Source organism: Stegostoma tigrinum, chromosome 23 (assembly GCF_030684315.1).
Source record: "Stegostoma tigrinum isolate sSteTig4 chromosome 23, sSteTig4.hap1, whole genome shotgun sequence".
NCBI lineage: Eukaryota > Metazoa > Chordata > Chondrichthyes > Orectolobiformes > Stegostomatidae > Stegostoma > Stegostoma tigrinum.
The window spans coordinates 40733010-40757236 of record NC_081376.1 but is presented as its reverse complement, the minus strand read 5'-3'; the positions used below and the strand labels follow the sequence as shown (position 1 = coordinate 40757236).

General features: G+C 39.1%; 1 protein-coding gene across 1 annotated transcript in view; it reads left to right on the top strand.

Annotated features, from left to right (window-relative positions):
• The first annotated feature begins 192 nt into the window (after positions 1 to 192).
• LOC125462440 (uncharacterized) overlaps positions 193 to 24227 on the top strand; it is a 223525-nt gene continuing 199490 nt past the window's right edge. The window contains exon 1 of the mRNA XM_059653875.1: positions 193 to 629. Coding sequence (XP_059509858.1) covers positions 321 to 629 — 309 coding nt within the window. The 5' untranslated portion in view covers positions 193 to 320. The remainder of the gene's footprint in view (positions 630 to 24227) is intronic.

Below are 24227 nucleotides of genomic sequence, written 5' to 3'. Positions count from 1 at the left end.
AAGATCGCGGTATACAATAATGGAGAAGCTTTTAGTAGTGGGAACTATTTAACCACGCTATATCTGAGACGTCTGCAGTCCACTGCCAAGTGCACATATTGAATGATATAGGAATTCAAAAACATCACATCGATTGGACATTGCCTGTTTAAGGAAGCGCAGTCAACATTAGACTGGCTGTCAGTACTGGGATAGAAAGTTCTGAATCTCTTTTTGCTGTTGTTTGTGTGATGTCTCAAAGAATAGTTTGTTATTGTGTGCACGCTCATCACTATTTCGGGTGACTCTTCTTTGATCAGATTTCCCAATTCCAAGCTATCATGACTGATGGCGAGAGGAGACAACCGGCTCAGCCTCTGGGGAGCGAGGATGTCCGGGTTCCGCTGACTGGCACGTCCCCAGCGGACGTCGATACTGACGATGGAGGCTTGTGTAGCGGCAGCAGCGGGAATATTGCAATGGAAAATATGGGACCGTTGAGCGACAGCAGCTTCTCAGCTCAGGAACTCGGAGCAGAGGAAATAGCGTCCGACCCCGCCACAGAGCACCTCCCGTACCCGGCCCTGGCGCCAGCGGTCTTCTTCTGCCTCAAACAGACAACCCGACCGCGGAGTTGGTGCCTCAAAGTGGTTTGTAACCCATATCCTTTGCCAACCCCCTCCCCCCGCCCCGTACCTTTATCGTATTTCTACTTTTGGAGAGCCAACGCTGGTTTCCAGGCTGTTAGGGGATTTCAGTGTGTTAAACTCAGGTTTCGGATTTGCAAAGAATCGGTTTTATGTTATACCTGAAAGTTTTCATTTCCCTTTCGTCCTAATACAATGGTGTGAAATACTTAGTATCCACTTCCATTACTCAATTTCTACGTGGTCACATTCCGCGAGCTGTTGCGATCTATACGACAAGATGCCCCTGGAAATAAGAATGTGAGCCAAAGGGGATAGAATTTTGTGCAAACACACCAACTCGCTTATGAGTCGCGTCTAATACGTTGTGGCATCTGTTACATCTCACTTGAAAATGTACCGGTGCCGAGGGAGAAACAAAGTGACAAGCTAGCAGTAGGTGTTCTGGTCAATGTTCATGGAGATTTATCGCGTGCCTTTTGAGATTGCACCTAGCAACGTGCATCAAACAACCTTTGTAAAGTACTAGTTTTATGGGTGTCAATGATGTCATAAAACCAATCGACAGAAATTCAAAAAAGATTTCTTGCAAACACAATGCAGTGCAACAGCAAAGTACTGCGGATGTTAGAAGTCTAAAACGAAAATAAAATGCTGGAAACACTCAGCAGCCCTGGCAGTATCCGTGGTGAGAGAAATGGAATTATACATGGGTGTTAGCAAGGGTCAACCACCTTTCATTGGAACTGGGAGTTCTTAGAGATGGAATAGCTTTTTAAGTGGGTTGAAGGATTGAAGGCTGGGGGAAGGTCAGAACGTGGGTGGAAAGCTGGAAGGATGATAGTGCAATGGAATAAAGAGTGAGATTGGGTTATAAACAACATTTATGCATAGAGGAACGGTAAATGGCAGGAGCAGACACGTCACCAATATCTGCCGCCGAAACAAAAACCTTGCCTCCATAAAAACATGTTCCAGTTCCTGCCGGCAGACTTGATAATTATAGAATAGCTAACACTATTCCCTTGGGCAACCCGAACATCCTGCATTTAAAATTCAGCAGCATTCCATACAAGGAGACTGCAATGCTCATGATACTCCATAGAAGTCCAAAGATAAATAGAAGAATGCGCGGATGTTCTCAACGAACAAAGGTAGAACAACATATATTTGGGAAATAATAAAATGTGAGGCTGGATGAACACAGCAGGCCAAGCAGCATCTCAGGAGCACTCCTGAGATGCTGCTTGGCCTGCTGTGTTCATCCAGCCTCACATTTTATTATCTTGGAATCTCCAGCATCTGCAGTTCCCATTATCTCTGATATATTTGGGAAATGTTGTGCTCAGTTTGAAAGGTGTCAACAAGAGTGCAGAGGAAGGCAGTGGTAAACTGCAGATTGAATCCCGGGTGACTGTAACCTAATAGCAATGTGCGGTCAGTATAAGGACTTTTGCATTCAGGTGCACTTTGCCGGCTGAGCACAGATAAGTGCTGTTGTTCGGTGGGACTGGCTTTTGGCCGATGCATCAAATATGTTTATTTATGGAACTGGTTTCCTCGCGCCCCTTCTTCCCACACACTCCCCGGCACGTGCGGTAAGGCGGGAACCGGAAGTCACGTGGCGTGCGCGCACCATCGAGTGACAGTTGAGGGTCGGTTTGTTGACAGCTCGTGTCCCCTGGTAGCGAGGAGGTTGCTCATTCCTCATTTTCCATCTTCATTCTGTTTGAATGCACCTCTTCCAGTAAGTGTCTGGTTGGGAATACTCTGGCATGGCTAGGACTTTGCAAAGAGATGTGTTGCCAGTAACAAAGCAGAGTAAGTTTACCTCCCAGCTCCCGAAAGATTGTTTTAAAAGTAAAGGCATTTCGAATCAATAGTATTAGTAGGGCCATATGTCCTAAATTGTATTTAGCCAATTCTGTTTTATTATACAAGCCTGTAAAATAGCAATATTAATCTTATTCTGACTTCCTGGGCATTCCAGTTTAAGTTGCTGCATGAGCATGCTTTATGCTGGCTAAACCTAACAAAGAATCTGGAATTCCCTCCCCCCCGTATTCCAACTTCTTGCCTCATTTTCCTGCTTTAAGAATCACTCTAAAATCCACTTATTTGACCACATATATTGCCATCTACCATAATTTACTTTATTTGTTATTGCTCCTTGAAGTGCCTTATGATGTTTATTTAGAATTTTCTAAGATTTAATTTGTGCATTTGATCTGATTGACTAGCATAGTTATCTGCTGCTTGTTTGCTGATTAACCATGTCTTTTGTAAGTTTTCTGCTGGGCTGTTAGGAGCTGACTCACTACTGTTATAGCTCCAGTGCTGCCAGATTTATTTGTGGCTACATATTTAGTAATGAAATGTTCAGGCATATTGGATTTTTATTTTGCCATTTAGTAGTTTGTGCAGTGATAGTGCTGTTTGAAATAATACTTCATTTACCAAAGATTGTCTCTCATTCCAGCATCTACTGCTTATGTAAAGGATTGCATGTGTTTTGTCATAACAATATATTAATTAAATAGTTGCCAGATGGAATTGCGCATGTCAAAGATTGATTGGAAATGATCATTGAGTATGACAGTTCGTCATTAGTATTAGAATTTGTTTACACCCTTTTGTAGGATGGAGTCCTTTTCTGTACAAAATTGACAACTTTTAGGTTCTAGTTTGATCTACAGCATGTGGAGAAAAAATAATTTGATGGATGCCTTTGGAAATTTGTAGACAGTGTAGCAGTAACTCGGGAGTGTGCATGTTAGGATTGTGGCTTCATTATTGTAGTTGTAAAGATTTCTGCTGCAGTTCATTTCTAACATCCTGGGATTATAGCAGAAACCTAGATTCTGTGTTACTGAAGGCTTACTGCAGTGTCTTTTTTAACTTTGGGACTTGGTATGAAATGACTTTCAGAGTAACGGTCATTGAGTTGACATTGCCAAAAAGTGACAGGATTTAATGCTCAGGCAGTCCACTTTCTGCATTTCAAACCCTTCAGGCTGAGTATGGTTTACGAATTGGGCGGAGTATCTTAAAAGAATGTATGCTACTGAATCTTCTGTAATAATTGCCGCAAAGAAACATCTTGAAAGGAACACAAGATCAAAAGCCACATTCACAAGTTGTTAAAATCAATTTGAAGTTCTGAATACCAACTCATAATGTAATTAACGGTAGCTCTAAGCTACAAATTTTAAAGTAACGCTTCCACAAGCACAGTTTCACAATATAATTGAATGACATAGGACAAAGGAAGATCATTTGGCACATTTTGCCCTTAACAGTTCTTTGGCAGAGATAGTCAATTATTTGCATTATTCTCCTGAGTCCTCATAGACCTGTAAATCTTTTCTCTTCAAGTATATATCCAGTTCCTTTTTGAAAGTTATGACTGACTGTTTCCATTGCCCTTTCAGGCTTTGCATTCCAGACCATTACAGCTGACTAAATTTAAAGAAAGTTTCCTCAGGTTGTCACTGGAGTTCTTTTGCTAATCACCTAAAGTTGATGTCCTCTTGTTAATGACCCATCTGTCACTGAATGCAGTTGCCACCTTAACTGTGACTGTTTTTGCTTTGTCAAAGCTGTTCATGATTCAGAGCAATTTTACTGAATCTGTTAACTGTTGCTGTCCACTCTCTGTATTTAACTGAAGTGCCTTCTGTATGGTACCATTCTAGTAAAACTCCTCTGTAGCGTCTCCGAGGCCTTGCACATTCTTACTAAAATTTGGTGCCCAAAATTGAACACAATACTTTAGCTGAGATTTAATCATTGTTTAATAAAAGTTCAGCAAAACTTCTTATGTATTCCATCTCTATTAATGAATTTACAAGATTCCATGTGTTTTTGTAAACGCCTTCTGACTTGTCACATTCAGAGATTTGTGTACATATGTCACAATTTTTTGTTGTTTTACTCACTTTAGAATCCTGTCATTTGGTTGATGTTTTATCTCCTCATTCTTTCTATCCAAATGTATCAAAATTCTTCATTTTTTACTACATTTTCTAGTTTTGTGTCCTGTTTGAAAGTATACCCTGTATAATATGCCAAGTCAAGGGAATATGTACAGAAAGAACAGTGGCGTTAAAATTGACCTCTGGGGATCACCACTGTACATTTTCTTTGAGTCTGACAAACAACTATTAGCTGTTTTCTGTCTGGTAGTCAGTTCTGTATCAATGCTGCCACTGTCCATTTACTGCTTTATCTTCAATTTTGTTTATAAGCTTACGTTTTCCTGCTTCATAAAATTCTGAATGTAAGCCTGTAATCACCCTTGCAAACCTTCACTGTTACCTCATCAAAGAACTCAAGTTCATTTGACAAACATGATTATCCTTTTAAGAAAAACCCTGCTGATTTTTCTTTTTCTACACTTATTTTTCAAGTATTGGTTAATTTTGTCCCTGATTATATCATCCAAGTTATATGCTTCCTTCTTTATTACTTTTGTATGCTAGGAACAGATGGTGATAATGTGCTTTAGAGACTTTCCAACTCATTATTGCATTAGAGTTTGAATGCCAAGTAAATTGTTTTGTGTGCCGTCTATAATCAGGGTGGCTGTGTGTTAATACATTTAAATGTGTCTATTCGTGTACAAAATAGTCTCAATATTTAAAATATTGTAGAGGTCAACCTGGAATATTATATTCCATGAGAAACATATGAGCTGTTGTTAAAGAATAATATGAAGGGGATGGCATATAAATGATTGAATATCCCATTGCACTCATTAATATATATAACTATATCTTGATATTTGACCTCTGAAGAATTTGCATTAATGAAGTGAGGTAAAAGCTCTCATGTGGAATTCTTACAAGGAAATCTGCAAATGGATGATTTCATTTTAAACGTACCGGTTATTTATGTATATCACAGTGTAGCTGTATTTTGCACCAACATAATGGCAATGATACTGGTGTATATCATGTTTATGAAGTATCAATACGAATGCAGTTGGGAACATTACAACTGTAATCAGCTTGTGAGTAAATAAATCAAAAAAATTTTAATGTTCTACATTTTTGGAGATGTTTAATATATGCAAAATACGCATAGATATTTGAATGGATGTTTGATAACTGAAGTTACTGTGTATCTCACAAAAGCATTAAATAAATAATGTAAGCAATCTTGATAATTTTATAATGAATTTAAATATGCATAAATGCCCTCAGCAGCCTACCCCCTTGCCACACCCAACCTTGCGCTCATGGCTTTGCCAACCTTACCTCTCACAATCCTTTCTTATGTCATGCCAGTCCTGCCTCTTCCACCTGGGCTGATGATCTTGCCAGCCCCACTCCCTGGACACATGGTCCCACCAGTTTCACTGTCCGGAGTCTTGGACTTCACAGCCCAGGGACTCACTCAGCCTAGCCTGGCAGCCTCACTGCCTGGTTTCCAACCTCACCTCCTCAGTCCCACCCATCAGCTTTGTTTCCTGTTCCATTGCCCCCTGCTCCCTGCTACCCTTTGCACTGAAAACAACCTAACTTTTTCTGACCTTAAAGGTTGCTGCAACTAACCTTCGTACTACTGCTCCAATAACAGGCTGCTTGTCTCCTGTTTCTGTCAATAATCTTACTGTGAAAGCCAGCTTGTGATTGGAGATGTGCCTTCTGACAGATCCTAATAGAACAGATAGACCTAGGGGTTCAGGTAAATAATTCTTTGAAATTTGCTTTGCATGTAGAAAAGGTGGTTAAGAAGGCATTTAGCACACTTGCTTTCATTGCTCAGAACTTTGAGTGTAGGAATTGGGATACCCCGTTGATATGGTACAAGGTGTTGGTGAGGCCACTTGTGGAGTCCTGTGTGCAGTTCTGGTCACCCTGCTACAGGAATGACATTATTAAACTGGAGAGGGTTCAGTATAGATTTACCAGGATGTTGCTGGAATTGTGCTTTTAAGTTATAAAGATAGGCTGGGACATTTTTTCTCTGGAATGTAGGAGGTTGAGGGATAAACCTTATAGATGTTTATAAAATTAAGAGGCACATGGTTAAGGTGAATAGCAAGAGCCTTTTCCCTCAGGTGGGGGAGTTTGAAAACAAGGGAGCATTTTTTTATGCGAGCGGAAAAATTTATAAGGGATATGATGGGCAAATTTTTTACACAAAACATAGTGCATATGTGGAAGAACTGCCAGAGAAAATGATGGATGTTGGTACAGTTACAACATTGAAAAGACATTTGGATAAGTACCGGAATAGGAAAAATTTAGAGGGATACGGGCCAAACGCAGAAAAGTGGGATTAGTTTGGTTTGGGAACATGGTCAGCATTGACCAGCTGGACTGAAGTGTCTGTTTCCGTGCTGTATGACTCTGTGACTACTCACAGGAACAACCTTGGTCTCATTTGTTAGATGTGATTGAATCTTCCTGGGCATTGTGATGGCTTTGGGGGTAAATTCACCCACTACCTCTGTGTACTTGAGTTCTGATTTATATCCTATTTTTCTGTTGTCTGTACACCTGTCTTTAACAATCTGACATGTAACGAAGATTTCATAGACTTGTAATGGCACCGAAGAAAGCCATTTGGCCCGTCAAGTTTGTATTGACACTTCACAGAGCACTGCAGACAGTTCCAATTCTCCAATCTATTCATGTAGTTCTCCAATCTATTCGTGTAGTCCTCCAAGTTTATTTCTCCAGGTGCCCATCCAGTTTCGTTGGAAATGACTGATTACCTCCATTTCTTTCACCCCATGGGACAGAGAGATATTTGCAGCATTTAATGTTTACTACTCCAAAACCCCTGAATCTTTTATTGAAAACTTTAAAGTTGTGTCCCTGGTCATTAAATCTCCCCTCCAGCTCCTTCTCACCGAGGAAAACAATTCCAGCTTCTATAACCTACGCTTAGACCTAAACTGCCATATAATGTAAATTGGTTAGTGAATCTTCTGTGCAGCCTCTCAAGTTTCCTAAAATTTGGCGATCAGAACTGTTTGCAATATTCTAGTTAGGCCTACAAAATGCTTTATTAGGGGCTTAGCAGGACTTCACACCTTTTGTACTCAGCACTTGCATTTATAAAGCATAAGGTGCCATATGCTTTGTTAATCAATCCGCTTATATGTTCCAACACCAATATATTCAAATATCTACTCAGCCACACCTGCAGGCCCCTTTCTAGCTGCTGTCGAGAGAACTGTGTTGCAAAGCAAATATTGTCTCTCATCCCTTCTGCCAACATCTGATTTGCATATTGGAATATCCATAGAACCCTTTTATCATGAGATGTTTTTGAACTAAAAACTCACTTTTTAACTGAACTGACACCAAATCTCCTATTCCTCACGTTTCAGTTTTCTTAACCAATCTTTTATGCAGTAATTTGTCAAACACTTTCTTAAAATCTATGAGAATGACATTCATTGTAGCCCTTTCCTTACCTTTCTCTGTAACGTCAAATATTGCAATTAGATTATTTAAGAATGATCTGCCTTTTATAAATCCTGCTGGTTTTTCTTAATTAACTCAAACCATAAGGCCGTAAGAAATAGGAGCAGATGTAGGCCGTTTGGTCATTGTGTCTTATCCATCATTCAGTAAGATTGTGGCTAATATGATAATCCTATACTCCACTCTCCCATCTTTCCCCTTTAAGCATATGGATGTACATGGAATAGTGTAGGTTAGATGGGCTTGAGATCGGTATGACAGGTCAGCACAACATCGAGAGCCGAAGGGCCTGTACTGTGCTGAAATGTTCTATGTTCTATGTAACCCTGGACTTCCTTTCTGATCACAATCTGTTTATCTCCGTCTTCAATAAAATTAATCACTAAGCTTCAACAGCCCTCTGCAATAAAGACATCTGCATATGCACTACACTCTGAGAAAAAAATTCCTCCTCATTTTTGTTCTTGCTGTGAAATTATGCCATTGGTCATAAACTCTTCTTTGAGGGGAAGCAATCTTACTGCATTTGCCCTATAAAAGTGAGTAAGAATCTTGTATGTTTCAATACGATCTGCTTTGATTCTACTCAACTCCAATGAGTATAGGTTCAAACTACTGCATCTCTCCCTATTAAGAAATACCCTCCACACATGAGGTCAACATAGAAATCCTCCTATGGACTGCCTCCAGTGTTAGTAAATAAAAGAACCAAAATGATTTACACCATTCTAAGTGTGATCTAACTGGTGCCATGTATAGTCTTAGCAAGACTTTACTATTTGAGACTATATTTCCTTTGAAACATTCAAGGCCAACATTCCATTTGCCTTCCCTATACCCTCTGAACTTGGATGCTAGCCTTTTGTGATTCATGCATGAAGACTCCCAAATCCCTTTGAGCTGCAGTTTTCCACATTTTTTTTCCATTTAAATAATACTCAGTTCTTTTATTCTTCCTGCCAAGGTGCAGAAGCCCACATTTTCCCATGTCCATTCCATTTGCCAAGTTCTTCCCCACTCACCTAACCTGTCTATAGTCTTTTGCATACTTTTTGTGTCATCCTCATCACAATTACTTTTATATCTTCTGCAAAGTGGGCTACAGTACATTCATGACATTCATCCAAATTATTAATTGATATTATAGATAATTGTGGCCCTGACACTAATCACTGTTGCAAATCCTTTACCCTTGTTAATATACTACACTTAGCATCATGTGTTCTTATCTTAAGTAGCCTGATGAGTGGTATCTCAGCAAATGCATTTTTAGAATATGTCCCGTCTGTTATGTCCTTAAAGAATTCTAATAAATTTGACAGCCACAGTTAGCCCTTCATGAAGTCATGCTGACTCTGCTTGAACTCACTGCTATTATATCCTTCATAACAGCCTATGTTATTTCCCAAAGCAGATGCTAAACTAGTTGGCTGGACGTTTGCTGCTTTTTGACTCCTTCCCTTCTTGAATAAGGTATTACTTCAGCGTTTTCTAATTGTCCAGGGATTTTCCGGAATCTAAGGATTCCTGGGAGATTCCTACCAGTGCATCCACCGTCTCTGTAGCTATTTTCTTTGATATCCTAGGATGCATCCCGTCAAGCCCAGGCGACTTAATAGCCTTTAGACCCATTATTTTCACCAGTACTTTTTATTATTAGGTAATTATTAGGTTATTTATTTCCTGTCCACCTCTTACACCTTGAATGTTTAGCAGTTAGAGTCATAGAATCTTCCAGCATGGAGACAGGTCCTTCAGCCCAGGCTGTTGCATGCTGACCAAAATGCCCATCCACGTTAACCCCACTTCCCTGCACTTGGCCATTTCTTTCTAAACTGTTCCTATCCATGTGTTTGTCCAAATGCCTTTTAAATGTTGTTAATGTACCCACCCCAACCACTTCTGCTGGCAGCTCATTCCACATGCACGCAAGCCACTGCATAAAAATGTCACTCCTAAGATTCCTGTTTATCCTTTCAACTCTCATCTTAAACTGACACACTCTCATCCTCGATTCGCCAACTGTGGGAAAAAGACTGAGTGAAATGACCCCATCCATACCTCTCATGATCTTATACACTTCTATAAGATCCACCCTCAGTCTCTTAAGGCTCCAAAGAAAATAGTCCCAGCTTGTCTAACCTCCATATAAGTCAGTCCCTTGAGTCCTGGCAACATCCCTGTTAAGTTATTCTGCACACTTTCTAGTTTAATAACATTGTTCCGATAGCAAGGTGACCAAACTGAATACAATACTCCAAGTGCGGCCTCACCAACGTCCTGTCCAAGTGCAACATAACTTACCAATATCTATACTTAATGCCTTGACTAATGAAGGCCAGTGTGCCAGAAACCTTCTTCGCTGGCCTGGCTACCTGTGACTCCACTTTTTAGAGAACTGTGCACTTGAACTCCAAGGTCTCTCTTTTCCACTACACTCCTTAAGGGCCTACTATTCACGAAACTCTGACCGTGCCTTTACTTTACAAGATGCAACTTACCTATAATAAACTCCATTTGCCATTCTCAGCCCACTTCCCCAGCTGATCAAGATCATGCTGCAATTTCTGATAAACTTCCTTGCTGTTCACAAAACCACCTATTTTAGTGTCATCCGCAAACTTACTAATTATGCCTTGTGCATTCTCATCCAAGTCATCGATATAGATAATTTTGGAATGTTATTAGTGACTTTTACCATGAAGACTGATTTTAAAATATTTGTTCAACTCCTCTGCAGTTGCCAGTTATTATTTTCCTAGATTAATTCCCAAAGGGGCTTATATTCACTTTGGCTCCTTTTTTTTTATATATATTTAAGAAATTCCTTGCTGTTTGTTTTGATACTACTTGCAAGTTCACCTTCAGTTTATTATTTTCCTTTTGGTTTAGTTGTGTTTTGTTGATTTTTAAAACTTGCCCAATTGTTTGGTTTACCACTAATGCTTGCCACATTGTATGTTTTTGTTTTTCAGTTTGATGTTCTCCTTAACTTTTCTGGTTAACCATGGTTGGCCTATCCTCCTTCTAGAATCCTAGTTTCTCACTGGGATATATTTTTGAAGTGAGTCATAAACTATTTTCTTAAATGGCTGCCAATGTTCTTTAACTACCTTTGCTGCTAAACTCCTTTCCCAACCCATTCCTGGCAACTGTGCGGTTGTTCCTTTGAAGTTACCAATATTTAAGTTTAGCACAATGTTTTAGACTTGCATTTCTCACTCTCAAATTAAATGCTAAATTCTATTATGTTCTGATCATTATTGTCTAGGGGATCATTTACACAGATCATTTATTAAGCCTGTCTCATTGCTGGATCTGAAACAGCCTGATTGGATCAAACATATTGCTCGAGCAAACTGCCCTAAGTACTCTCTATGAATTCTTCCTCATGGTTACCTCTGCTAATTGACTTTCCCAATCTCCATGGAGCGTAAAGTTGCCCATGATTTAAGTTCTACCGTTTCTATATACTCTCCTTATCTACTGATTTTCTCTGTCCTACAGCATAAGTACAGTTGGTTGGGGGAGGGGGGTGGGGGTGGGGGCGCGGGGGTGGGGGGCTATGGACTACTCCCACCAGTGTCTTCTATCCCTTGTATTTCTTAACTGCGCCAATATTGAATCCACATTGTCTGATTCGAGGTAATTTCTTGCTATTTTTTCCCATCGTGTTGTAATCCCAAAGATTATTGCCTTCAAGGTCCTGCTTTCTAATATAGCACCTTACTTTTCAAGCTGTTTCAGCAGAACCTCCTTTTTATTCCCAATGTTATGAGTACCAGTGGATTCCTTCCCTCTCACTCTGAGTTTCTCTCCAACCCTGAGTGGATGCCCTTAACCTTGGCACCAGGCAGGCAACACAACCTTTGAGATGCAGAGCCATAGCTGCAGAGAGCAGTGCTTCTCTAGTTTTATTGTCCTCTATCCCAAATGCGCCTCTATTCCCCTACACACACACACACACACACACACACACACACACACACACACACACACACACACACACACACACACACACACACACACTCTGCTGTCATCAGTTCGATCATTGTCTCTGCTAGCCCTACGTTTGGCCAGACAGCTTGCAAGTTCCTTGTAACTGTTGAACAAATGCCGTGCTAAGTTGTCCTATTTGCCTTACCAGTAGTTGTACTTTTATTAATCTGACCAGAGACTAAATTTGAATTCCTTGGATTAAGGGGTGTGACTGCCTTCTCGAGTGAAGTGTCCAGGTAACCTGCCCCTTCCCTGATTTGGCACAATGTCTCAAGGTCAGACTGAAGTTCTTCAACTTGAATCTGACATTCCTTGAGCTGCAAACACTTGTTGTAGCAACAACACATCATCATGCCTTGCCATCACAATTATATTTGATTTAATTTACTAACTCATTATTCTCGATTGCCTGCTGTTAGGGGTTTATTGTAATTTAAAAAGTAAAACACCCAGTGTCAATATTATACTCTGCAAGTTAATTTTAAATAAAAAAGAAAAATACCACAGACCTAAACACAATCTGAAGATCTTACCTATACTTTATATGCTAGAGATATTCATCAATCCTACTCGCCAGTCATTTGCTCTCCTTCCAATTACATCAAGCTGTAGCGCATAATGTCACTGTGCATAAGACTTTATGATCATAATGTCATAAAGCTTTACATTCAGTTTGAACATGAATTTGAACATAGGCCTCTCAGTACGTGCCTTTTATTCCTCCTGCTCTAATCCGCTCTTCTATATTATCAGTCTACACCTTGTAAAACAACAATCAGTCTAACCCAAGTGTTCATGCATTTAGCCAACTTGGCTGACCTCATGCCCTAACACCAGATCAAGTAATGCTTCTTCCTTAGTTCGATTGACAGCGTACATGTTCAGGAAGTTCTCCTGGACGCATTTCAGAAACTTCTGTCCTTATTTCCTCTTTAACACTCTTCTTGTCACTATTTGAATAAATAATGTCTTCAAAGGGAGAAATAGTAAAAAGATGGAAGAAAATCTTTTTTATCAGGATGCATACAGAATTTATAAGAAGATGGATGATTTGATTGTGCGAATAGAAATAAATGAGTATGATATGGTAGCCATTATAGGTAGATGGTTGCATGGTAACCATGGCTGGGACATGACATTTAAGGGTATTTGACATTTTGGAAGGCAGGATAAAGGGTTGTAATGGATCTGCTAATAAAGAATGAAATCAGTACAGTAGTGAGGAATGATCTACAAATTGGAACTACAAAATGTAGAATAAGTTTGTGGGGAGACAAGAAATAACAATGGAAAGAAGATCTAGCTAAGAGTGAATCACAACGTCGCAAAGCTTTATATTTGGTTTGATCATAAGAAATGAGAGTCTGAAACAAGTGTTTTAAACTTAAGTGAAAGCTATTACAAGTGTACAAAAAACAATTATTATGCTAGATGGTAAAACAGGTTAAAAAGGAAAGACAGTAAGAGAAGCAGTTAAAGACATTTAACTCTCAACAAAGATATATTCCATAGAGAAATAAAATCTAAGAGAAGGGTGTACCACCTGTTGCAATTAAGGTAAGGATGATATAAAATTGAAAGAAAACATGCACAAGGTTAGTGGTAGCCCAGAAGATGGGAACAAAAATTAGAAATCAGAAAAGTTTGACTTTAGAAAGAAAAGGGAAAACTTGGAGTTTGAGAAAAATCTTGCAGAAATTAAGAAATTGGCAGTTAAAGCTTCCATAAATACATAAGGAAGCAAGTAGCCAAAGTAAAGAAAAAAGCTTGTCGCATGACGGGGGAATCTAGTGATTGTTCCAAAGTGTATAAAGTCATCATAGTGACATTGTGCTTGGCTTTACAGTAGAAGAGACAGGAAGCACCCCAAGAATTATGAAAAAATAAGAGGCTAATGGTAGGGAAGAACTTAAAACAATCATGAGACATAATGAAAATGTGCTCAGAAAACTAAGGGGTCTAAAGGTTGTCTACTCCTTGGTCCTGATAGCTTGCATTCTATCATCTTATAAGAATTGCTTTACAGATATAGTAGATGCTTTACTTATGATCCTCCAAAAATCAGCAGATTCTGAAACATTCGAATGGACTGGAAACCTGCAGATTTATCAACTTGATTAATTAAAGAAAAGGGACAGAAAGCAGGAAACTATGGGGTGGTTAGTCATAGAAAAATGCTGGAATCAGTTGTTAAGGTGATAGTAGCAGGATATTTAGAACATCATAATACAATCAGGAAAAGTCAGCATGCCTTTTTGATAAGGAAATAATTTCTGACTAGTTTATTTCAGTTATTTGAAGATCTGACAAGTAAGCTAGATAAAAGGCATAGTTATTTGGGATTTCCAAAAGGCATTTAATAAGTCACCATATAAAAGGTTATACTGTACCTTAACAGTACATGATGTTGGGATTTATAAACAACAATTGATAGAGAATTAGTTAACTACCAGGAAACAGAGAGTAGGGATAAATTGTTCAATTTTGCATTTGCAAGCCAACCAGGAGAATGCTGCAGAGATCAGTTTTGAGGCCACAATCATTTATGATCGATATCAATGAGTTAGATGAAGAGACAGACTGTATTGTGGATAAATTTGCTGCTAAAATATGAAAGCAGGTAGAAAAGAAAGTTGAGAGAAGAAAACAAAAGGCTGGGTTTCTGCTGAGTTATGGAGACTCTGTAGACCTTTAAAAATGGTGAACCTCTCTTCGCTGAGAGCCCAGAGTTCCATTAATGATTGACTTTGTTGAAACAGGTGCACATGGAAAATATTATTTATGCAGTTGTTTTTTTTTGTGTGGTCTATTTACCACTAGCTCAATGTTTATTTCCACAAGATAAATAAAAGTCTCTGTTATTGACAGTTTAGAGGCCTGGTTGATTTATCACTTTGATGTTGTTGTAGAAGCACTGTTATCTTTAACATAGTTACGAACGGGTTTTGTTTTAAGCATTTCCAAACATGCCATCGTTACTTGCTAGAGTGTTCATAGGTTCTATACAGCGTACAATCTGGTTGAAAAGGCACGGAAATTCATTTGAGCTTGCATAGAGGATATGAAGAACTATCGTGAATTGTTAGAGGTACGGATTGACGTGGATAGGGCCCAGATTGCAGGTAAGGCCTAGAGGGCCTAATGTAAACTGGTTTTGTCACAAATCAAAATTATTTTTTGAAAGCTTCTGGTAATCTTCTGGTAATCTTTAACATGATGTCTTATCCCATTGAAGTCACCCTTACCTAAATTAAAATCTTAATAACTGTTTCATGTTTCTCCATTTCAGACACTAATTTGAACTCAATATTTGTTCCATGTTTGTTTGCAGTTAGTTTGATAACTGTAATGATTGGAATCAGGCTGGCCAGGTGAATCTCACTGAGTATGAGTTCTCTGATTGGGGTGTTAACCTGGACTAATCAGGGAGTCCTGGCTGACAGATATGAACAGGAGTCTCAGGGATTCTCCTCATTTTAGGGACTAACTCTGGGTTAGCTGGTCAGAGTCCATATACTGTGTACGTGCAAATAAAGGGTGACTTAGTGAAGGGTGTAATAATGTAGAGGTCTCTAATAACTAAAACCAAACCACCCAGAAAAGCAAACCTTGCCCTATAAAAGAGCCCCCCAATCTGTTATAGAGGAGTGGTTAAATAAAATAAACCCCTACACTCAGTTTATAATCAACAAGTAATTTAGCTAACTCCAGCAGTGAACAAATTAAGTAAACCACTAACAAACCAAATAAATCCCTTATAACTACTAACTAATCCCAAATGAAACAAGATTCTAATGGTGTGCTGTTCCAGTAAACACAAGGTCCACTAACATAAACCAAAATTTAAAAAAAAATAGAATTTAGCCTGTCAAAATTACAACCAGGTTATGTCTTCTGGAATGTTCAGTGTCATCACAGATGAATTTTTCTGTTAAGAATGCCTTCATGGTGAATCCTTATGTCAGGAACCTCTTCTCCATTTAATTTGTTTGTCAAGAAAATTAACTATTTGTGCCGTAGGTACCTTTAAATTAGATGGAGCTTATTCCAAGACTTAGAGAATTCTGTGAGAGTCACTGATTCTTCCTTTTCTTGGCAGATGATAGTTGACTCTCCCCCAATTTTCCAAGTGCCTTCATCTTTTATGCCCTTGATGACATATCAGTTTCTTATAATAGGATTGATCAAAACCGTTGGATTTAAATTTAATTACTTTTTGGAATCAAAGGTTTAAATTAATTGGCTGAATTCGAAAGCCTGTTGTCTTGGTAAAAATGCTGCTTTGCCTTACTAACAGTGTAGCCTTTTGATACACATTTCAGTTAAGATGTTCTGTACACCTGCAAACCCATAGACATCCTTTTTGAATCTCTAAGCATAGAAAAACATCATCTTTTAAAGGAACCATGCACTGCTTTCCCCAAATATTTTACAAACACCAACATTTTACAGAGACTAATTTCCAGCATCCTGCCTTCCAATCCACAAGTACTCTGTCCAACTTTGCAACATGGTATACCAGTCTCCATGGAGTTATTTCAGTAACTCAATCTGACTCGTAAAATGACTAAATCAGGTATGGCAGGCCTACTCATTGGTCCTAGAACAGGCTGTTCCAGCATGTGGCCTCCCAAATTATTCAAAATGCAAATAAGCATAACCGGAGGATTTCACACTGAGTGCTGCTCCTTTAATCAGAAGCCACTTTTCTCCCATATTTATGAGAAGGAAGGGAATACTGGAATTTGACAGGGGTGAAATGAGTTGGGTAGGCCATCTGGGGGGCAGAGAAAATGAGACTTAAGCAGTCCCTTTGTGGGGAGTTGAAATTGAGAGTCAGGTAAACCATTGATGTGGGAAATGCTCATTTACTAGGGGTGTTGGGACTGGGAGGAAGAACAGGATGATATAAAGAGTGGTGGTTGCAGTAAAAGGAGAGGCCAGGAGAGCTGGTGTTTTCATTTGAGTGTGAGGTTGTACTGCTCCAGACCTCCATTCCTGTGTGAGCGAGAGCGTTTGGTTGACTGGGTTTGGTGGATGGAGTTGGGTGTGATGGTGGTGGTGGTTCATGTAGTGGTGCGTAAATGCTTGACTGACTGGGAAGCCTGTGTGTAGGGCTATGCAACATACTGAGGAGATCTGAGGGAGATCATGCACAAGTGATATATTTGAGGGAATGAATGAGTAAAGGAGTTTGAGGCTGTGAGTGATTGAGTGATGGAGGGTGGATGGATTAAAGGTTGAATGAATGACAGAAGGGTGGCGGTGCATGGGAGGTAACAATGCAGGAAGATTAGACAAACCTTCGGGCCTGGGACCCCATTGCAAAGCCTCGAAGAAGGATCTAGGCCCGAAACGTCAGCTTTCCTGCTCCTATGATGCTGCCTGGCCTGCTGTGTTCACCCAGCTCTACACCTTGTTATCTCAGATTCTCCAGCATCTGTAGTTCCTACTATCTCTGCTCTACAATGAGTTGTTGCAGCGCTGTATCCAAGAAACACTTAAGAGATTCAGCACCTTGCAGACATCTGTTCCTACACAGCTCTCAATATTTGCTACTAAAACCTGCTCTCTCTTACTTTTCAACTCCTAATGTTGAGCATAATTCATAAAGCTTTTGCTTATAGCCTTCCAGCATGTGCTGCCTGTTTATAAAGTTAAAAAATGGAATACTTAGAGGAGGTAGAATGTAAAACATTCAAGGCAAGTGTGAATATTTTTAATGCAGAAATAAATGGTGGGTAGTTAAAGCAGAATTTGTTTTATTCAGTGGCTCTGATAATGCTGGTGTGATGCAAGTTGTGTTATAAAGCACTTTCACCTCTGATTCAACAGTGCAATGCCACAGAAGATCTGCCAGTACACCAAACAGTCCTGGTACATTACTTCCATTGCTATGTTTTGTTTTTCTGATTTCCAAAACCAATACATAGGGAGGCTGCTGTGATGGCATGATATTTACCTAGGATTCTCTCAAATTCTTGCCAAAATTTTCATATTCTTGAATTCTGTTAGGCATTTGAAAGAAGTTCCTCTCAACAGACATAGAAGTTGCTTCACAAAGCATGCTTTGATATACAGTGAAGTACTTATAAATTTAACCTATTGTGGCCTGAAGTGGAATGCTTCCAATGTTTTTGTACGTTTGCTGTTCCTACTTATCTAAGCACAATATCTTCGTATGGTGAACTAGTAAGAGAAGATCATTTCCTAGATAAACACTGAATGCTGAGTAAGCTTTAAAAGCATTGCTATTGTTATATCTGAAAATACATTTGTAGGTAAAATAGATGAGTTGTACAAGTGGGAGAATAACATTCTTTTCAGTGTAGCCTCACTTGTGCTCAACAGAAATGTACAAACATACAAATTTTTAAGATAATCTCCACTTCAATTACAATGTTGCAGTCAGTGAATATAGAAAGATAAGGCTAGATTTTTGTAGTCTGCTGTAAAGTGATGATGCTTTGTCCAGAAAGATGCAATGATCTTAGTGCCATGGATTTTTTTGCCATGGGTTTCCCCTTTTCCGACCATAGTTTGAAACTCGTGCCAAGTCATCATCAACCATTAAGTAAAATTGATGTCATCAAACATAATAAGCAGCTAATCCCACTGAAGTATTCTAACGGAAAGCTAACTTGAAAGTAAAATGCACTGATCATCCTTCTCTTTTGATTGAATTTTACAGAAACTGAAGTAGGTATTTTAAATAGATCTATTATGAAATATGAGTACTACTGGCATTTATTGCCCGTCCCAAATTGCTCTCAAGTTTGGGACATTTGGTTAAAGTAATTGCTAAAGCACAAAATGATTTTTTTTAGAAACACATTGAGAATGTTAAAAATTGGCATTCTGGCTATGGCAGTGTACAGGGGACTTGGGGCACCTGAGTGTTCGCAGACCAGGATGGACTTGGTGCTTTGTTTTTTTTTGGCAGCAAAGACACATGCGGGGTGGGTTTGGGGCAGTTATCTGGACATTTCCTTTTCTTTTAGATTTATTTTATTTCTACTTCTGTTTTTAATACTGTCTTTTGTATTCTAAGATGGTGCTGGAGAATGGCGACTTTGTACACTTTTCACTGTACTCCTGTATTCCTGTACTTGAGTACAAAAGGCAATAAAATCTAGATACAAATTCCTGTAATGTTAAGTTTAAAGTCCAAGACTTCTCAGTTTTTCAACCAGTTGACTTCTCCCTGTTTTACCAAGGTGATTCTTTCAGTATTCTTTCAAACCATTCAGGCTGTTCATTCAGGCGTTTGAGAATAATCAAGCAGTTCCTGCTTTGTAAAGTTCTGTCTGGTAATTTCATAGTGCAACATTTTACAGTTCTTGTTTTCTTGAGCACATGTTCCGCCCTCACCATCCTTCGGTTAGGCAGTTAACCCAAAAAAGGTCCATTACTTTTGCCTGGCATATGAGGGACCCTGTTATGGGTTTTTTAAATGAATTCCTTTGGATCTGACTGCCTCTGGGAGCATGAGTTTATCTCCAGGGATGAATAGCTGCTTCTCTTTTTGCAACCAGATTAGCACTTGAGTTTTTGTAAGACCTGTCTTGGGGCCTCTGTTCGCATAGGAAACATATCACAGGGCCTGCCACTTGCTGGAGCCCCTCTCCACGTTTGCTGTACCTACTTATGTGATTTACCTTGAATCATATGACAATTTAAGACCTAACCATCTCAACCAAGATAAACCTTTTGTTGGGGGCTCAGTGCTGCCTCACAGCACCAGGAACTCAGGTTTGATGCCAGCTGCAGGGAACTGACTGTGGAGTTTGCACTGTGTGCGCGTAGGTTTCCCACAGTCCAAAGATGTGCAGGTCAGGTAGACTGGCTGTGCTAAATTGTCCAGGCATGTGCAAGCCAGGTGGGTTAGCCATGGGAAATGGAGGGTTACCTGGATAGGGTGGGGTGAGTTGGGTCTGAGTGGGATGAAGTTTGGAGGGTCAGTGTGGATAAGCCAAATGGTCTGCTTCCATACTGTAGGGATTCTATGTTCTATGTATTAAAATAGAAAAATATGGCCTTCTGCAAATATGCAGTTTGTTTTTGATGGATAAACTTTTGACTGTAATTATAAAATATACTATTAAAAATGCAGTTACATCTCATTCAACAAGTTGAGACTAATAGTGTAAAAAGACAGGCTGCTATTAGTTCAATAATTTTTAATTGCTTGCAATTGGCAGGGTCTTTAACAGTGCATCATGTGGAGAGACAAGGAATTGTTCAAAACAACACTGGATTCTTACATTCACCTGCATTTGTGCAGACTTGAGAAGTCACTGTCAGTTTCACAGCAGTAATGACAGCACAACAATAGATTTACAGTCAGTATCACTGCAGGATCTAGACAATAGTATTGGTAGATGAGTTAATAGGATTGGAATACAAAGCAGATTTGCCTATTTTTGTTGCTATCAACTTTCTATATTTTATTAAGCAGAATTAATTCGAAAAATGTAAAGAATACAGGATTAATGTGTCTGAGACGTACTTTGTCTCTAGCTCAGAAGGGCCACCAGATCTGAAACATTAACTCTGATACTGCTAGACCGACATTTCTGTTTTTGTTTCTAACATTTAAAAGACATTTGGATAAGTTCATGAATAGGAAAATTTTGACTCAACGATTCTTCTAAAGTCATTGAGCTGTACGATATAGAAACAGACCCTTTGGTCCAATTTGTCCATGCTGACCAGATAACCTAAATTAATTCTAGTCCCATTTACCAGCATTTGGTTCATTTCCTGCTAAACCCTACTATTCATATACTCATCTAGATGCCTTTTGAATGCTGTAATTATATCAACCTTCATCATTTCTTCTGGAAGCTCATTCCATACTTACAGCACCCTCTGCGTGAAACTGTTGCCCCTTAGGGCCCTTGCGAATGTTTCTGTTCTCACCTTAAATCAATGCTGTCTAGTTTCAAACTCTCTCTTCCCCCCTGCCCAAAAAACCCTTGGCTATTTACCTGTTCTCTAACCCTCATGGTTTTATAAACTTCTTTATAAAAATCTCCAATGATCCAGGGAAAATAGCCCAGCCTATTCAGCCTCTCTCTATAGCTCAAACTCCCAAAAATCTGGCAACATCCTTATAAATACTTTCTGAACCCTTTTAGCTTTCACAACATCATTACTATAGTAGGGAGACCAGAACTGAACGCAGACTAAAGTGGCGTAGCCAATGTCCTGTACGGCCGCAATATGACCTTCCGACTCCTATGCTGACCAATAAAGGCAGGCATACCAAACGTCTTCTTCACTATCCTTTTGTTTAAATCTTTTGTTAAAACAAATTGTCACTACTGCTGGATTGCTGTAATAACATCTGTGGAATATGACAGAACATTCTGTCTGCAAGTCCATATTAGCTAGTTTGTTAATATGTCTTTTAACTCCTGGAGTCTTTGGCCTGTTACCTTTGTGACTGTAAGCTGGCCAGAGATGCTTAGACTCCCATGAATGTTATGATGTAAGAGTTCACATCAATACTGCCCAATAACTAGATGCTAAACGCATTCTGAGCAACACCTCTTCAACTCTCAATGGTCATTTTGATGATGGTGATCAAAGTACCTTGCTACTCTAAGCTAATAAAATGTGAGGCTGGATGAACACAGCAGGCCAAGCAGCATCTCAGGAGCACAAAAGCTGACGTTTCGGGCCTAGACCCTTCATCCAGCCTCACATTTTATTATCTTGGATTCTCCAGCATCTGCAGTTCCCATTATCTCTGATACTATATTAACCTTGCTACTCTAAATGGTTTAGCAGAAACCTGCCTGACACATGATTGGAACTTGTGCTTGTTTAAGCATATCATTTTTGCTTCTGACGTCAGTTGCTAATTTTAACATCTTCAGAAGCCCAGCTTGAAACCTGAACAACTAAAACGCCTGCTCTGCATCTCACTCAAAAACATTGATCTACTGAAAGAACCTTGGATTTTGCCTGCTAAACTTGACTAATTCTCTGAGTACAAGAAATATTGCTGCATCCCGACAAGAATTAAACGTCAGAATTGTTTTGCATGGAAACAGGCCCATTGCACAACTCGTCCAGGCCACCCAGATTTCCTGGACTGAACTAATCCTATTTGCTTGCATTTGGCCTATATCCTTCCAAACCTTTCTTATTCATGTATCTGTCCAAATGTATTTTAAATGTTGTACCTGATACAAGATCAGCCAACTGATAGATACTGAATTGGTTGTTGACTCGATGGATAAAGCCATTTAACCTATTACCAATATCTTTGATCTTTTAAGAAGTCTACATGTTGCAACTTCTTTCCTTCCTTTTCTCTTTCTTCCTACCTTGCGTGCCTGGGTGTGTGACTGAAATAGTGAAACAATTCCCAGTGTTTCGAATAAAAGCAAAATATGCAGATGCTGGAAATCCGAAACACCACAGAGAATGCTAGAGGAACTCAGTAGGTCTGGCAGCATCTGTGGAGAGAAATAGAGTTAATATTTCGAGTCTGGTATGACTGTTTCAGAATGAAAGAGGAACATTCATCTGTTCAGAAGAAGAATCATTAGAGATTTGTAATGCTAATTCCCTTTCTTCCCACAGATGTTGCCAGACCTGTTGAGTTTCTCCAGCAGTCTCTGTATTTGTTTCCATGTTTTTAATGTTTTGTTAATACACCCTATCATTGATTTCATCTTAAAGATTTTTGCTGTGGGTTTATTTCAAAATGTAAGTCAGGAAACCAGTTTTTTTGGAAACTACCTTGTGTGGTTCAGGATTAAAACAAAGTAAATCAAGCAATATCGTACTGTCTCAGGTCAATGAGGGAAAAAAACAATCATAACTTAAATCTGCTTTTTCCGTCTTTGTCCACGACACAACCCTTTTGCATTCATGTGCAAACACATGGTGAGAGGACCGCCGAAAATGATTAAAGAAAACCTAAGAACCCAAGGCTCAGACAGTATGCTATTAGCTTATGTTTCAAGTTTCAGAATGAAAGTAATGAAAACCTGAGAACTGGCTGAAAAACATTTGAAAGATGTTCAACAAACGATGAAAACTAGAACAGATAAAAAGTGCAAATTCTGTTACTAGAGACGAAAAATCAGCACTATTAACTGTCTCCGGGCAATCATTAAAAGGACGGTAGCAAGGTTCACTGAATCTTACCAAATCATAAAAAAAATTGTGAATCACGTAGTGAGTACAGAAGCATTATGACTGAGAGGATATTTGTGAGAGAAGTATATTGGGTAGTGAGAGACTTGGGAAATGATATAGAAGTATCAGAACAATTGGAAATTGAATCAAATTGAAAATTCTAAAGTTGATCCTCCAGTAATCAGATTGCATAATGATGTATAATATGGTGCTTAAAATGTTAGATGAAATACTTTACTGTCTTTGAAAATGCAAGAAAAATTAGCTTGCAAGACCAATCACAAACTCATGAATTGCTTTGTGTGAACAGGTCAGGGAAAACATTTTTGACTATTCATGACAAGGAATGTGTTGTGCATAAAACAACTGCTTTACAGTATCAACGCAAAGAAATTAGCTCAAGTGAGGGAAGCGATTAAGTTCATAATGGAAAATGATATTATTAAACTAACTCATCGTAGCTGATACTTATCATGATGGTGCAAAACAGGATACATCCCAAAGATTCTACATTGATTACCACAAAGTCAACTTGGTAACATGCTCCAACTTTAGATGACTGCATCAGAAGAATTGCACATTCTTGATTTGTTGCTAAGATTCACCAGCTAAAATGATATTGTCAAGTTCCATTGACTGCTACAGCAAAGTCAATTTTAGCTTTTGTAATACGGCATGGACTATATCAAAGCAAAGTCATGCTATTTGGAGAAAAGAGTGCACCAGGAACTTTCCAAAGACTAAACAAGAATGTAATTGTATCACATGTCTCTGTCACCAATTTAGTTGTGTTCAGTCAAATCAGACCATGGTGACAGAAAAGGAAATTCAGTCACTAGATGAGTTTGAAATTGACATTGAGGAGGCATTAGCTAAGTTGTCATCCCTTCTTATCTGGATAAGTTGAGAAGGCCTGGACTGGATGAGATGCCTCCAAGGGTATTGAAGGAGTGGGGAGTGGAAGGAGTGGGGAGAGGCACTTGCAATAATTTTTAAGCTTTCC